A 16,746-nucleotide genomic window follows, 5' to 3' on the forward strand; every position below is an offset into this window, starting at 1 on the left:
ATCTCCATCATAATATCTTTTTTTGAGCTCAGCAGAAGAAAGATATGAGTTTGAGATGGCATAAGGGAGAATAAATGAAGAGTACCTACATATTTGGATGAACATATTTAATTTAATGAAAAACATTCAAACTTGTAAAACAGCATCAATAATGACATAAACATGTTCAAAACATCAAAAGGGATGCACAAATCATTTCATGATGAAGACTCACAGTTTACTGATTAAGTACAGATTATGTGACTGTAGCCGCTTTTCCACTGTTGAGCCAAACGGTTCTGGGCAGAATCGGTTCATGTAACATTTCCGGTAACACTTTTGAAATACTGTTCTGTCATTAATGGGTAACTATGCAGGATTAATGAGCAGTACTACATTAACACTTAAGTCACTAGTATTAACAATAAGGTTACGACTGTAAACATGGTTCCCAGAAAGGAGGGAATAAAATGCTGTGTCACTTTTAGCTGACGCTAGTGGTTATCTTTGCAGGTGTAACTCTCGTGAAACTCTTTAAAATTTCACCAATTTCAAATGGCAGATATCGCTTTTGTGCTTCGCCTCCCTCGTGTGTCATCAGGCCATATACGATGGCACACAGCGCTCATCAGAATACTTGATTGGAGGGTACAGAGTGATGCTCAGCCCCTGTAGCGAAGATTCAGTAGCGTGGTCATCTAGTTGCTAGTAACGCAGTATTTTATTCCCTCCTTTCAGGGAAACGTGGTTTCAGTCGAAACATTATTAGTCCTTTATTGGTTGATCATTTCAATGCTACGTCACTTTTAGCTGATGCTTGGGCAAGGGTCGGCAACCTTTTTGACATGGAGTGCCATTTGTTATATTCCTGGTTAATGGCTGTGCCTACTTGACTTGTATGACGTTTTTCACACATGTATAGATAATAGTTTATACACACTAACACCATTGCAATTTTCATGACACAAGTTTGTGTGGAATTCAGTTTCTAAAGAATCAAAGAACAATACAGAGCATGTTTGCCAAACAACTGAAACATAGCACAATTATCAAGACATCTTTCAATATCTAATAACATCCAGTTTATATGGATGAGAATTTGTGTGTGGGTGGGCAAAGGACTACTGAATAGAAATTCTTCTTGAATGTACATGTTTTTCACATACCTTACATATGTTAACAGCGGTGCGCAGCTGACCACATTCGTGGATTTGTCGATTTGGAGTGCAAAAAAAATGGACTGTGCCTGATGCTGGCTAAAACTTGCTCCTTCACATCCTATGTGCCGAACCACTGTATTGTCAGAGGGGAATAGAATCAAGCTTAGAAACCGCTGCCTCTCCTACCATCAAGGATGAAGGACATATCTTTGGCAGCCAGTCAATGTCTCTCCGATGATATGTGCATTGCCGCAGCACAAAGTGTTATGAAGCTTCAGTGGCATCAACTGATCCTGTCCATGTAAACCCTAAACTTAAATTCTGCTCAATGTATCGTCATCTTCGACCCCTGAAACGGAAGGATTCAAATTTGGTGGTCTCAGAAACCACTCCATTGTAATTATTTTTTTAATGGAGTAATTATTTATTAACCCCAGACTAATTACATGTCTGCTTTATTGGCAGGCTTGACAAATATCAGAGAATCTTCACAAAGATTCTTGATATTTTGTATTTTCTGCCCATTATTTTCAGAACAGTTTAAATAATAAATATAATAATTAAACTCTCTTAATACATTTTTTAATGAAATGTTTTACCACTCTCCGCGCCTCCCCTGCCATGCTCTAGCACCCCCCTGAGGAGGTGCGCCCCACACTTTGAAAACCCCTGTTGTAGATTCAAAAGAACAGGATCGTTAGAGTCATTAATTCGGGATCCGCTGTACCCTGTTCTACAATGACAATAGGATACGTATAAAATGGTGAAAATTATAATCAATTATATTTGAAATCATGTGGAATCACGGTTAATGTGACTGAGACAGGGTTTTTCCTGCATAGAGAATTAGTAGATGCCTCCGTCAAATTTCGTGCCGCCTCCGGCTGTCTACAAAACTCTGGTTGGTGTCTATGTGGAAAACACTAACAAGCATTGCACTCGGTGGATAGGCATTTTTATCTGCAAATCTCGGCAATAATAATAAAAAATGTCCATTTGTCGAATAGTCACTTGATGTAATTTAACGTAACTTGAGATCATATAAATCTATACTGATGACACACGAGACTAAAGGAGCGCTGCAGCCCGAGTGTTTGATAGAAACATAGATCACAGCTTGTCGATATATCTTTATTTCATCCTTAATTTAAGTTCAACTATAATACGGGAGTGTGTCATGTAAATAAACACAAACTCCAAAACTGTCATTCTCTGTGTGGTCAGAGCTGCTTCAACCAGTCGCGGAAGAGACCCAATCTGAGCGGGAGTCAAGACCGGGAGAGATTTAAAGTTCTAACACGGAGATGCTCGTCTCTCAAACCCGCTCTCTGCAGCTTGCAACATGTTGCAGCAACAATAATGTGTGTATGTGTGTGTGTGTATATATATATTGGTTTTGGATAGACAAGATTGACAAATGCTTATCAATAATACTCTTATGTCTAAAATGTTTACATTGTTCAGAGACTAAAATGCCAATATGCCTAAATGTTACTAAAATGTCAACAGTTTTCATTGACTAAAACTACATTAAAATGACCAGACTTTGACACCACCGCCTCATTTTGAGCCAGGAAAAACCCTGTGAGAGTATGTCCACATTGGGCTGTCAGAATTTTAGAAGAATTACTGATAAGCAAACAGTACTAAACTGCATATAGATATGGATGTCTTTTTATTAACCCCAACATACATTTGTCAGTTAGAAAAGTATGAGATACATGTTTTCAAGTTACTTCCATGTCTTATCTTGTGCAAACACTAGATGGTGCCAGAGGTCATTAAAAGAAACAATGTTTTACAAACAAAACAAAAAATAGCAATAATAATAATAATAATAATAATAATAATAATAATAATAATAATGTGCATTTAAAACTATAAGTTGATTCATTTTTGTCGAATTTATTGACTCCCAGCTTAATATTAACTGGATGTTGAGGCATAATCATCATACATTTCTACAATTCAACAAAAATATAACCAATATTTACAATTATTGTATTTAAAATACAAAACAAAAAGACAAAAATAAGAACAAATACATACTCCACCAATTGTCTTTTTAAAAGACATACAGGTAAAAGCAGTCAAAACAAAAGAGAGAATCTTCACCGCTAAATGTACACTTCTCACTTGACATCACAAATTGAACAGAGTAGCAGATAAGCTACATACTACTATTTACCTTGTTGTATTTATGCTTGTACAATTTGTGCAACTTATTTAGCAAAACAAGTGACTCATCTTGGCTTGCCAAAAGGTGTGAATATTTACTAAAAAAAAAAAAAAAAAAAAGGAAATGGAAGGAGATGATTCATATATTTACTGTTACAAATGTGTTGCTATCAACAACTGTATCCATTTCAACCATTACAAAAAAAAAAATGTGTGGGAACCCAAAATAATAATAAAAAAAAACAAGAATCTACAAACAAACAGGCAATTAGAGAAAGAAACATTGAAGTAGAAGTGATGGTACAGGGTACAGTGGAAAACACTGCAAACTTATTTTTTTCTTTTTCTTTTTTTTTGTTTATTGTTTCTAACTACTGATCAATGTGATCAGCTTAACTCAGTGATTAAAAACAAAAGAATACACATGACTTGTTCTCACCGGTTAAGTTCACTGACTGGCAGCCTTCTGGTGGGTTTGTATGTTCCTATCCCACCGTAGTCTCGAAAGCACATTTCAGTTGGGTTCCTGTGAGTGATTCCGGTAGCTGTTGTGCAGCATGTTTGATCATGGCCCACTCCATACACACCAAGAGAAACATGCATGACTTGAGCACTCGTAAAAACAATCAGCACAAAAGCCACCAATTTTCAGGCACAAAACACATCTCCTTAATGGTATTTAACACCTGTTAAATAACAGGAAGAAAGTAGCACCCAAATTAGACAACCCCATTTGCCTGAGTAGCCTGCTGTGTTCACTTACACCAACAGGGGGCGGTGTGCCACAGCCAAAGATCGCTTAAAGGTTTGCGAGTTCAATACAAGCAGAGATCAATCGACAGCATTTGTGTAAGAATGTTAATTGCCATAAAAAAAAAACAAATCCTCTCATCCCTTGTTTATTAAAAATAAGCGGAAGTCATGATTACAGGAAGGCACTTACAATAGAGGTTATTGGGGCCAGTCCATAAACATTCAAATACAATGATTTAAACTGTGTAGCCACAAGATGTAAACATTATACATGTCAACATTTTTAGTGTGAATTGATTTTAGTGATTTTAGTGTGAAAAAAAATTACTTAATAACCTTATCATTAAGTTATATCTATTATTACAACTGTGTTGTCATGACGGCATAATGCCGGTAAACCCAGTAATATAGTAAATACTGTAACGTTGGTAAATCCCTGATGTTATGACACAAATGTTAACATGTTGTAAACATAACAACATAACACATGTAAAGTTAATGACTAGTGGCTATACTTTTGAAACTTTAAGTGTGTATTTTAATGTATATGGGCTTCCATTGTAATAGCCTTATTGTAACCACAATTTTTGCTATTTTTCTTTATAACCAAGGCATCCGTTGAAATGCATTTTGCTGTAATCAACATTATGCCACCAATACTGTCGATTGAGCTTGACTTGTATTGAGCACTGAATATTCCTTTTAATTTTGAACAGTAGAGGTGTTCAATAGCAAAGTTGCTCTTGTCATACAAAATGTCACCCAGCCTGATCAACTTCTAAAACCAGCCAACAGATCAGCCATACCAGGCTGGGAGACTAATTAAGACCAGCACAACAGTTTAGGCTGGTTTAAGATGTTATTTCTCAGGTTGGATTGTCCTAACTTGTACCTTCCCTTCAAAGAGATGTCACATTAAATTGAGTTTGACCAGTTTTTTTCCATATCACACTTGTTATGAGGCCTTTGACCAAACCTGATGTTTCATTCACACTTTTACACGGATCCCAAACACACTAAGGCCATGAACCAATAATATCACTCACTCTCCCAATAAGGCTTCACACAGGATCCTGTCCACATTGCACCTTCCATAGTAAAGTGGTGTGCTACATATGTCTGGAGTCACGATGCAAACTCCAGTTTTCACAATGTAGTCCTCCAGTTCTTCAGGAGAATAGTATCTGTCCCTCAAGCCGAGCTCTGTCGATATAATACTGTAATACAGAACCACACATATATGAGTGTTGCCATATGAACTGATGTGGTGTTGATGAGATGTAGCCTGAACATATTCAAGCCATTTTCACCTTCCAAACTGTATATGCCCTTTACGAGAATTGGGCGACTGAAAAATGTAGTGTATGCATGAGTTTACACCTTGAAACAGTAAAAAGTGCTGATAGGGAACTACTAAATGTATTTTTGTGACCATTAAGCAGAGGAAAAGGGGGACATTGTCTGAGGATAACCGTTAACAGTAGTTTGTTCTTGTGTGAATGTCAAAGCACTGTTCGGTTTTCAGTTCAGTTCATTTTTCCTTTCTTCAAAGTGCCAAATCGTTTTTTTTCTATTTTTGCTCGCCTCCTTTCTTCACAGTATATTGAGCATGCAGGGCAACAAACCCCCCATGATGCTTTAAGGCAGGGTAGGGAGATGAATCCATAAGGAGGGAGAAAGGCAGTGCCAGCAAGATGTAGACTGGTTGATCTGGCTGTCTGTTTGACCTGTGAAGCCCCTATATGGGCCATCAGTCATTGCAGCAAGCGAATAAAAGCCAGTGTCGTCCCCTTTCAAACAGCGGACACCTGTTCATCCTCTGGAGAGAGAGAGAAAGAATCTGTCAGAATTATGGACAAAAAGACCTATGCAAAGGTCTCCTATACATACAGTATACTGTAGTTAGGCTCTATTCTAAACACTAAAGAGCTGCCTCGTAAACTATAGATACAGTTGGCAACACGTCATATTCTGGGGGATTTAGCGATTCCCCATTACCATAGATACTCATTCATTACTTTGAGAAAAACGGGGAGAAATATACGATAAATTTGGCTATTTTAACAATGAAAAACCTGACAAAAGCTGTTGAATAATTTTTTGGTACTTCATAACAGAGTATGTGAGTGGAGCGGAAGCCAAGCGAAGAGTGGAGCGGTATGATTTTGCCTAGAGCTAGGAGCGAGTTTTTAAAAATTCAGAGCCTCATTGTTTTTTCTCGCTCCAAGAGCGTTCCACTAATGCTCTGTCACAGGCATAACACCTGTAAACAGACCTTAATGCAATAATTCACCACGTGTTAAGAAGAGTTAAACACTATTGGCATGAAGGAAAGATGGAATTTCTGATATAACCAGAAATAATGTGATAATTGTTACAAGCAGGGAGGCAAAACACAGGGCAGACAACAGTGAATCGAGACAATAATACAAAAAATACTAATTGGACATCTAGCAGCACTTAATAATGTTCGTCCTCCAGCGAGAAAGTTACTTTCGCTTTATGTTTTCATGCTCACTATTATTGAGTTAAGGTTGCGGTAAAGCTTGAGTTAACTACATGCTCGTGTCTCGTCTCTTTAATCCTTCATCAACTGGCATGTATTGAAAATGAATGACGGGATGCGAAGGAAAACACGAGTGGAGAGGTGATTGCCACGATCAAAGGTTTGTTGTGAAATTATAAAAGACATGTCCAAAAAACACCAAGATAATCCGTTCACATGTGGTGAAATCTAAACGTCAGTAATACATATCTCTCTCCCTATTAAATATTTTGAATAATCATATCATCATTCTAATCTAATGCATCTCAATCTTAACTGTTTATTTATTTATTAATTTATTTGTCAGGGACCATGCACAAAAACATTAATCTCACAAGAGAAGAGATGCTTTGCACCAGATTTAGCTACTAGCTAATTTCCATCTGCAGTCCCTGGGCAGGTAGATAAAGGAATATAAACATAAAACACTACAAAAATATGCACCTAAATACACACATATACATCAACAATAAAATTCTAACATTGTACAAAATTAATGATGACAGGTTTGAATTCCCAAAAGCCAATTTTGAACATTTCTGGAGAATGTATAAAAATCTAAAGAAATTATAAGATCATCAGGTAGTTTATTCCATTCTTTAATTGCCTTGTATGAAAAGGCAGATTGAGCAAATGCTGAAATTCATTTAGGAATTCTGCAATCTCTCTGTGCAGTAGATCTAGAAACCCTTGTCATCTGTTCTGAACAAAGATGTACATATCTTTTAAAAGGGGGAGGAGCAATGTTATTAACTATTTTAAAAACAAACCTTACATTTGAAAAAACAATTACATTTTCAAAGCTTAATAACCTGTATTTATTCAATATACCGCAATGATGATACTGCAAAGATCTCCTATCTAATACTTTTATGGCCTGTTTATAAAGTGATATAATTGGCTTTATAGTTATCTTGTTTGCTTGCGACCAACAAGAAATACAGTATTTAATATGAGAAAATATCATTGCATTCAAATAAACCCATGATGCCTCGAAATTAAGAGAATTTCTAATGTGTCTAAACGTCACTATATTATATTTCACTGTATTAGTAATTTTTTTAACATGTTTTTTAAAAGAAAGATTTGAATCCAGAATAACCCCTAAATATTTAACTTCTTGTACATTGTTTAACTTCTGACCATCAACATAAACATATGGAAAAGCTCTAGGTTTACTAGTCTTATTAAAATATATGGTTACAGTTTTTTGAGTATTTAATGTAAGATCTGAAGATTTAAGCCAAATTAAAACTTTTTGCATGAAAATCTTATGTGCATATATGACAACTGTAGGCTATTACGTCCCGCATTAAACAGAATTGAACATTTAATGACATAAAACATCAACTGAACTAATCAATATGTTAATATTGCACAGTCTAACTTTAATTGATTGCGATCTAAATGTATTTTAGTGCCGTATAAGCTAATTTATGCATTACACATTTGCAGATGAAGAAGCTCAGCAAATGTGAATAGAGGAAGATTTAAAATCGTAAAAAATTAAAACGCTAGTATTTCTAAAAGTGAACTCTGCATTAGACATATAGTTTTTACAGTCTTATTTAGTTTTGATAAAAAAGGTTTATAGGGTAAGGTAAATTAAAAGAAGTGCAATAATAGAAAATATTAGGCAATAATTAGGCAATAATACAGTACATAGGCTTATTCAAAAAATTTTAAATATTTTTATATTAATATTTATTAATTTGATTTTTATAACCTATAAAAATAATTGTATTTAGTCTTGGGCTAATGTTAGTGTTAAATAAAGTGTTATATAAAGCACATTCTAGCTTTTCTTCTAGTATTGTGCATTTATTTTTCATTTAATACATCATCTGCCTGGAAGGGTTGTGATATTTAAAAGCATACTGAAATAACTTTACAGTGGAGAGGTAGTTAGGTGCTAATTTTTCCATGGAGCGAACACGGAGCAGGGTTTCTCTAATCCAGGAGCGTGGAATGAGCAAGAAAATATACAACCCAGAGTAGAGTTGGAGCGGAGTGATTAAAGAACGCTTTGAGCGTGGAGTGGGAAATTGTTGCCGCTCACATACTCTGCTTCATAAAAAGCCATAAAACCCAGAATGGATTTTTCAATTGCCTTTCAACTGACAAATATAGAAGCCAAAAGAAGACCACTGTGGCTGCAGTCAACCATATATGCTGGATACGTGGTGGTTTAGTGTGTTTGAGAAACATCCAAGTTTATTCAAGACTAAATCGATCATCATAACAACAGTGGTTCCAGCAGAGACGTAATGACGAGTTAACATATGATCGGAGCATTGCTTATATTCCTGTTCATACAGAGATCTATTATGCCCCTTTTTACAATATGTAATACAAGTCTCAGGTGTCCCCAGAATGTGTCTGTGAATTTTCAGCTCAAAATACCACACGGATCATTTATTGTACCATGTTATTAATGCCTCTTTTTGGGTGGAATCAAAAACACGCTGTTTTCGTGTGCGTCTCTTAAATGCAAATGAGCTGCTGCTCATTATGCTCTTATGTCCACTTTTACAGCCAACAACTGGACACTTATGAAGCTGAGACATTATTCTTCTCACTGTATCTGCTCCAGCATGGAAAAAAATGGCGGACTTTGTGTAGATCACTCAGGGGAGTGATTATCTATGATAATAGGGTGGAGTCCGTCACCAGTCGTGGGCGAGATCTGCTCTACCGTGACGTCATTCATAAACCGTTTTTTGATTAATAGAAATACAAGAAAGAGGAGTGGGTGGACTTTTAACATTGTAGGGTGGTACACATTTATGTTCAAACACCATGTAAAAGTGAATTTTGCACAATAGGTCCTCTTTAATTAATCAAAGTTCTCGAGGGATATTGTGCTTACTGTCGTGTTTGGTTAAGTGTTTAATTAATAAGGTTTAGTTGCTGTAAAATGATTAGGTTAACAGTACTGGGTATGAATGTATACTACTGCACATTTCGTGTTTAACAAAATGTATTTAATCCCCATCATTACTGAATCCGCCTTCTTTGTGTTGTTTTGTTTATAGTTGTATTGTGTGTCTTCTATTTGAACCTTACCTAAGTTTAAGCCTACTTGTATTGTCTCCAGAGTCTGTAAATTGTAATATAAAAATTATTAAAAATATTAAATTTTAATAGCATTAGTCATATCACAGTTTTCACCTCAAAATATCATTAATGTGTGGCTAAAACACTTTAATAATCATATTAAGCGTATATATATATATATATATATATATATATATATATATATATATATATATGAACCTAATGAACCTAGTTAAAACAGTCCCCTATATAATTAACAGCATTAGCTAGGAGATAATTGATTTTATATGCAAGCAACATTATAACTTGAATAAACACATATGAATCGATATTGAATCAAAATCGAGAGCTGGTGAATCTGAATTGAATTGGGAATTCTGTACCAATACCCAGCCCTATTATGTCAACATCTGTATTGAGAGGGAGAAACTGTATGGCTCTGCAGTTCAACAGCTACAGTGGTCTTCTTTAGGCTTCTATATTATTTGGTTAAAAGGCGATTAAAAAATTAAACAGTTCTGATTCCAATAGAGTTAGATGTTAGCAGATGTTGCTAAGCATGCTAATAAGCTAAAACAAACACACATTGGGTGAAATAGATCATTTTCTAATTACATATAAATATTTTAACCAATTCTTTGAGTACGGTGTACATTTTAACTACATTTCTAATAGACTTTTCCCATCTTGGATGACAATTTTCATTGAGCTCATCACAATATATTCTGGGATCAAGGATACAGCCCAGAAAGCACATGTACATCTCAGAGATGTCAGTTTAAAGAATGTTTCATCTGGAAAGCATCACATTCTAAGTAACATCTTCTAAACATCTTAAAAGATCAGATTTACAAATATTCTAAATCATAAACGCCCTGAAGACATCTGCTGAACATATTTTTAAAATCTGAGAGGAAACGTCTTAAAGATCTATTGCAGATGAGCAAACAACCAAAACAAAATTTGTCTTCTATATGTTCACGCACACTTCAGAAAGATGTCTGGGAGATGTAGATGTGCTATCAGGGATGTGTTGCTGCCTTAAATTATGGCCATTATACAGCACAAGGGGGCGTTAACACTGAACACGTTTTTATATCAATCTGAGCTATTTTTCAGTCGTTTTTCCATGTAAACATGCGGTACATGGACGTCTTCGACCGGTGCGGAGTGTCTCGGTCAGGAGTGACATGTTTTTAAACGCTGGTTCAAGTTAAAAACAACTAAAACTTGTATATGTTACACTGTGTCAAGCTTTTTCAGAACAAGAACAGCCCCTAAGGCAGCATAATTTAGTTGGCTACTGTTTGGAACAACCTTTGCATCCAGAGCGCACATACAACATAATACCTAGACAATCTTGCTAGGTAGGCAGCTCACTAGAGTTTGGAACAGTTCAACAAACAAAAAAAATAAACAAATAGAATAAACAAATAAACTGTACTCTGGCCTTACCATACCAAAGACAAGCATGCACAGGATGTAATAATTAAAACACTGCATTGTAGAACTATTGTAAGCCTCATAATTGTGATGAAAACGAATCATTGTCAAACATTTCTTGCTATCTGATGTGCTATTTCACAACACAACTATTACACTTCTAATTTTAGCAATTGTTCAAGCATTTATGATGGCAGATCTAGTGATGTTCCTGTGAGCACCGATGGGTGAGAGCAATACACACAGCAGAGAAGGGAGCAATGACTGTGATGTTGCCGTTGGGGGGTGGGGGGGGGGTGTCAGGCTGTCTCCGTGGTGACACATGCACTGTGTGAGATGCGTTGGTGGTGAGTGATGGTGGGTAGGTGAAGGAGCTTTCCTCCTGGCATGCATTGGTTGCTGAGATGTGCACTTGTGTACGTGAGGTGAGTGTGTCTGAGTGGGTGCGTGCACTGCAAAATAAAACATTTCCTTACTCAGTATTTTTGTCTTGCTTTCCAGTAAAAATATTATAAAATAAATAATTAAATAAAGACTTAAGACCAGTTTATTTATAATAACCCATTGGCAAATAGTTTTTTCTTGTTGTAAAGGAAGTTCACCCAAAAATTACAGATCTCTTATTATTTACTCAACTCATCTTGTTCGAAACCCATATGACTTTCTATCTTCCATGGAACACAAAATTAGACGCTAGCCTCAGTGAATTTGACAGGTGACTGATGCTAACATTCTGCCTAACATTACGTTTCGTGTTCCATGGTAGAAATAGTCAGACATGTTTGGAAATTCCACTCCATAAATTAGTAAATTATGCCATTATGTTCATTTTTGGATAAACTATCCCTGTCATTTTGCCTCTCAAGTAAATACATCTTGATATAGAGATGTTTATATATTTTGACTAGAAAACCAGACAAAAATGCTGAGTAAGAAAATGATTGTTGTGCATTGTGTATGTGTGTGTGTGTGTGTGTGTGTGTGTTTGCAAGTAACTGGAGTTTGGGATGTTTTACCTTCCTGTTGGGGTGGCTTATGTAACTCATGGCCTGGGGGGAACTGCTGTGTGTGGACCTCTCCTCCTCTGAGCTCTGAGTTTGGGAGACAAGCACTCACCCTCCTCTTCCATCTCCTCTGCTTCCTCCTCTTCTCGGCTCCGGGGGTCCAACGGGGTGGACTTTCCTCCAGCAGGGGGCTGCTGGGAGTCAGGGGAGTGTGTGACGAGGCGGGAGCGCTGCAAGGCCGTAGTGTAGTCTGGGGGTCTCCTGCCGGAGTGTGCCGAACCGTCGGCCACGTCCGAGATGGTCAGTGCAGTGTAGCCTGGCGGTGTGGGTGGCGGGTCCCGATAGCGACCATCCTTCCGTGCTAGAGGGAGGCAAGAAGTAAATTTTGGATCCTGCATACAACTTTATTATGCCAAAATAATAACTATGGCTCTTGCAGAGGAGCATGAATAACAGTTACACTTCAACTAGGACATGAGCCTAAGCCATTGTTTTATGTGGAAACTCTTACTAATAACAGTCTTGGTGTTGCCTGCAGTGATGGGTGATGGGCGTCGACTGTGCTGTCTGGACTCTTCTGATCCAGTGGAGGTGATGCTGCTGGTCTCAGGATCTGTGGTCACGTCTCTTCCTCCTCTCCGCTTGATCGTGCCCGTGTCGCCCTCTGAGTCCTCACCCCAACATGCCGCAGATGATGAGGAGGAGCACGCCGAAGCCCAGCTGCCTCTACTTCCCCAGAGTCCCGCCCCCTCTGCCAGCGCCTCCCAACTACGCCCCTGCTGCATGGTCTGGATGTTGTCATGGGAACCGCTGGAACAGGAAGTCCAGCTGCCACGGCCAGAATCAGCAGCGTCGAGCGAGACCCGGTCGCCCTGGTCCTGGGTGAGCTCTTCTGAGCTAGGGGACGACAGCACTGTGGCGCCAGCATACAAACCCCGGCAGTCCTGCATTGATGAGTAGGACCTGAAAGAGGATAAGTGAGAATCCAAAATGATTTACATTCTGGTTCCTATAAGATTGACTATACTGTTTTTATATTCTCAAATGATGTACATGAGATATCAACAGTAATAATAATAGCTTTATAATAAGATTATCCTCTTATTTCCCCTTTACTATATTTTATATTTGGGGTCTCTGGGATCCCACACAAAAGTAATGCACTTTTTTCATAGAGGATGATTGATGCAGGTTATCAAGTTGAAATTTTGTTTTTAATCAGTTCTCAGTGGATTAAGAAAAGTCAGAATGTTAGGCAGAATGACAGCTTCAGTCACCATGCACTTTCAATGCATCTTGTTTTTCCATACAATGAAAGTGAAAGGTGACTGAAGCATCTCTTTTCCACACAAAAAAAAAAAGAAAGTCATATAGGTCTGGAGCAACATGAGCGTGAGTAACTTATGACAGATTTAACAATTTTGGGTGAAAAATCCCTTTAATATGTTTTCTGGGAGATTAACCCCAAATGTAAAATGAGGGTTAAATAGTTCCATTACTTTGTCTCCAACAGCAAGAAACAACAATAAATGCCAACTCTGATCAGCAATTTAGTATTAACCGTAAAATGGATATGTGGGTCATCTATTTTTATTAATTAACCCGGTTAGGCATTAACCCTAAAATAAAAATGATGGCCATGTACTTTTTGACAATACTTTTTTTTTGCATGAAGTGGTCTTTTGATCTAACACTCCAGGTATACCCCAATTAAGGTGTCTTTGACCCTAAGAACTGACTTTTTAAACATTTATTTTTAATTATAAGAGAATTTGCATCACTACACCTGAAATGTATATGCGGGTCGTATGTACTGTAACCCATATGTTTTTAACTATGGTATTTAATTCACTTATTCATGGTATTACACTTGGACAGTAATACACTGATTGTTTTCATTTTTCATCTGTTACGTGAATAAATATATGTAAAATACCATATTTATGTTATATTTACGTGTGCATGACATAAGTGCATGGCATTATGCCTATAGTCCCCATGGAGCAACCTGAGGTTAGATGCCTAGTTCACAGCAAGTGCACAATGGTAATATCTCCTGGTTCACTCCATAGTGTGTTTGAACCTGTAACGTTTCTTTTTTCAGTACGCCTCACCACTCAGAGCAACATACAGCAATATATATATAGAGTAATACAGAAATAAAGAGTACTTACAGTTGTCATTTTAGAACTATTTGTTTTATAAGAAATATTAGATTCTAGTCCATTGTACTTATATGTATGTGTCTGTGTATGTAGCTGTTGAAACATTTTGTATGTTACCACCAAACATGGAAATTGCACTTTTTGATACTGTCACCCTAAACTCCTACTTTATTTTCAACATGTGTGAAACTCTTCAGAATTAAACAAAAACCATTTAAAAATTTTACTTATATGTAAACTATCATTGCTATTAATTTGATAAAGAATAAGCATCTAAATTTCACCTGGGTCTTTTTTGACCAACATATGCATTTTAGGGTTAATACAGAATACAAACCCACAAAGGGTTTGGATAAAGCTTGTGAGTGGTGCTTACCCCAAGCTGTACTGGTCAGGGTCAGCGGTTGCCCTGCGCTCTAGCCGGTGACCGCTACCATGGACCTCCCCAGCCATTCCTCCATACCGCTGCTTGCGCTCCTCTTGCCCCATATCCAGGGAGGAGGTGCTCAACAGACTAGAGCGTGAGGAGATCTCACTGTGGCCAGAGTCTGATATGTAATCACCTGCTCGTCCGTAACCTGGCAAATCAGTGCACAGAACAACCTTATCAGAAACTTTATTTTGTCCCAATACATAGCATTGTGGTACAACTGTTTCTTACCCTAAATTACACTTAACTGATCTAAAACCTATAAATCTGTCTTGCTGCCCAGTGTCTACATATGCAGTTGCCTTCTAAGGCAGCATCCCAACAGAGATGGAACCTCAAGTGAATGATTTAGGGCATTTCACATAGACAGCAACTTCACATGCCACACAAATAGTGCTCAGCAAAGCAGACTTGACTCATATTTGATTTAACATGTTGCTAATCTAACAATGCAATACTCGATAAAGCAAAAAATACTTAGTGCACTTAAATATTGGGTTAAATAGTCCATTATTAATTAGACTGTACAATTTATCAATACTTTTAAGAACTGAATGAAGTACAAATATATTTATAATCATAATTTTTCTTCCTTCAGTGCAAATACTGCATGTAGTGATGCCTGAGCATATGGCCAAAATATTTGTTTGTTTGTTTGTTTGCCAGCTTTGTTTTGCCATGCCAGCTTCTATGACTATTTTCATGGCTAAATTAATTTGGCCAAAATAAGGTATATGAGAAGGCCTCCTTTTGGACAAGCCTTTGCATCAGAAGCATATGATGCCTATGATGCCTTGAAATGTTGTCTAGGTAGACATCTCACTGGGTTTTGGAAGATAAGTATTGAATAACAATGATTTATTGGTTTTGTCAGTCACAGTGTATTGCTGCATTTTGTGGTTTCAAAGTTGCCACCTGTAAAAATGAAAGAGTCTAACAATTACACAATAGTAGTTGATTTAGCCTACAGTATTCACACCACATAGCCCTTCCTGCTTGCAACATGATGGAATTGAGACAATGATAGTGCAACTGAGAAGGGCTTCATATTCAATGGGTCAGAGAGGGTGCAACACTTTACGCTACCCTTAAATCTTTGAATAACTGTGCTGTATTGAGACTATATCAAATTAAACACTAATGCTACTGCCAGTTAGGATAAAGCTTGACTTTAGAGCAAAAATGTCAATTTTCTAGGCCCAGCTAATTACAACTTGTCAGTAGCAGAGAAGCTAGGGCCCTACACACGCACACACATGCACACATACACGTTGATAGGGGTCCAGCAGCTACAACACAAACCTTTCTCTCTGTCTGTGCCAGCTACAACAGGGGCAAAAGCTACGTCTATAACTAATAAGAGAGTTCACTTCAATTTCAGAACACACATAGGCTGCTGTCGAAACCTAGTGAGCTAGCTTCCTAGACAGCATTTTTGGACATTATAGGAGTATTATGTATTTTTAAACTGAATCTTCAAAATGAATAAAAATGCTGTCTTAATATGCAGCTCATGGGGGGTTTGGACTCAGCCATAACGATGCATGTATGAACTCTCTCTGACTAAATCTGAATCCAGTCCCTGTTACCTGTTGCCGCTTTTCTACAGGAGGAAAAACTCCTTATACTCTGGCATCTTATAGATGACATGGCTAAATGCACAGTGATCAGAGACAGAAAGATTATGTGACAAATTCAAAAGAAAATATGGAAAGTGGCACATCTGAAACTTTACAGTAATGGAATCAGCAGTGTTACAAGAGCACTATTATTGCAGGCCTGGGAAATTCACTGTTTGTATCACTTAACTTGTCTGTGCAGACACTTTTATCTAACGCAGCTTAAGGTTACTAGATACACCAATCAGCCACAACATTGAAACCACCTGCCTAATATTGTGTGGGTCCCCCTCATACCGCCAAAAAAGCGCCAATGTTATTCTTCTCACCAAAATTGTACAGAGTGGTTATATGTGTTACCATATCATTTGTCAGTTCGAACCAGTCTGGCCATTCTCTGTTGACCTCTCTCA

The 16,746-nt window shown here is 37.3% G+C and overlaps 1 protein-coding gene across 2 annotated transcripts in view; it reads right to left on the bottom strand.

Moving 5' to 3' along the window:
* Positions 1 to 2,650: 2,650 nt before the first annotated feature.
* LOC127663071 (rap guanine nucleotide exchange factor 2-like) overlaps positions 2,651 to 16,746 on the bottom strand; it is a 167,185-nt gene continuing 153,089 nt past the window's right edge. Inside the window, exons 26-29 of one of the 2 annotated variants that reach the window (XM_052154485.1) lie at positions 14,661 to 14,862; positions 12,631 to 13,082; positions 12,232 to 12,480; positions 2,651 to 5,889 (exon numbers count right to left, since the gene is read on the bottom strand). In XM_052154485.1, the coding sequence (XP_052010445.1) occupies positions 5,864 to 5,889; positions 12,232 to 12,480; positions 12,631 to 13,082; positions 14,661 to 14,862 (929 nt within the window). In that variant the 3' untranslated portion in view covers positions 2,651 to 5,863. Of the gene's footprint in view, positions 5,890 to 12,131; positions 12,481 to 12,630; positions 13,083 to 14,660; positions 14,863 to 16,746 lie in introns of both variants that reach the window. The other variant, XM_052154486.1, reaches the window with a different exon arrangement.

Source organism: Xyrauchen texanus, chromosome 23 (genome assembly GCF_025860055.1).
Source record: "Xyrauchen texanus isolate HMW12.3.18 chromosome 23, RBS_HiC_50CHRs, whole genome shotgun sequence".
In the NCBI taxonomy this organism is placed as follows: domain Eukaryota; kingdom Metazoa; phylum Chordata; class Actinopteri; order Cypriniformes; family Catostomidae; genus Xyrauchen; species Xyrauchen texanus.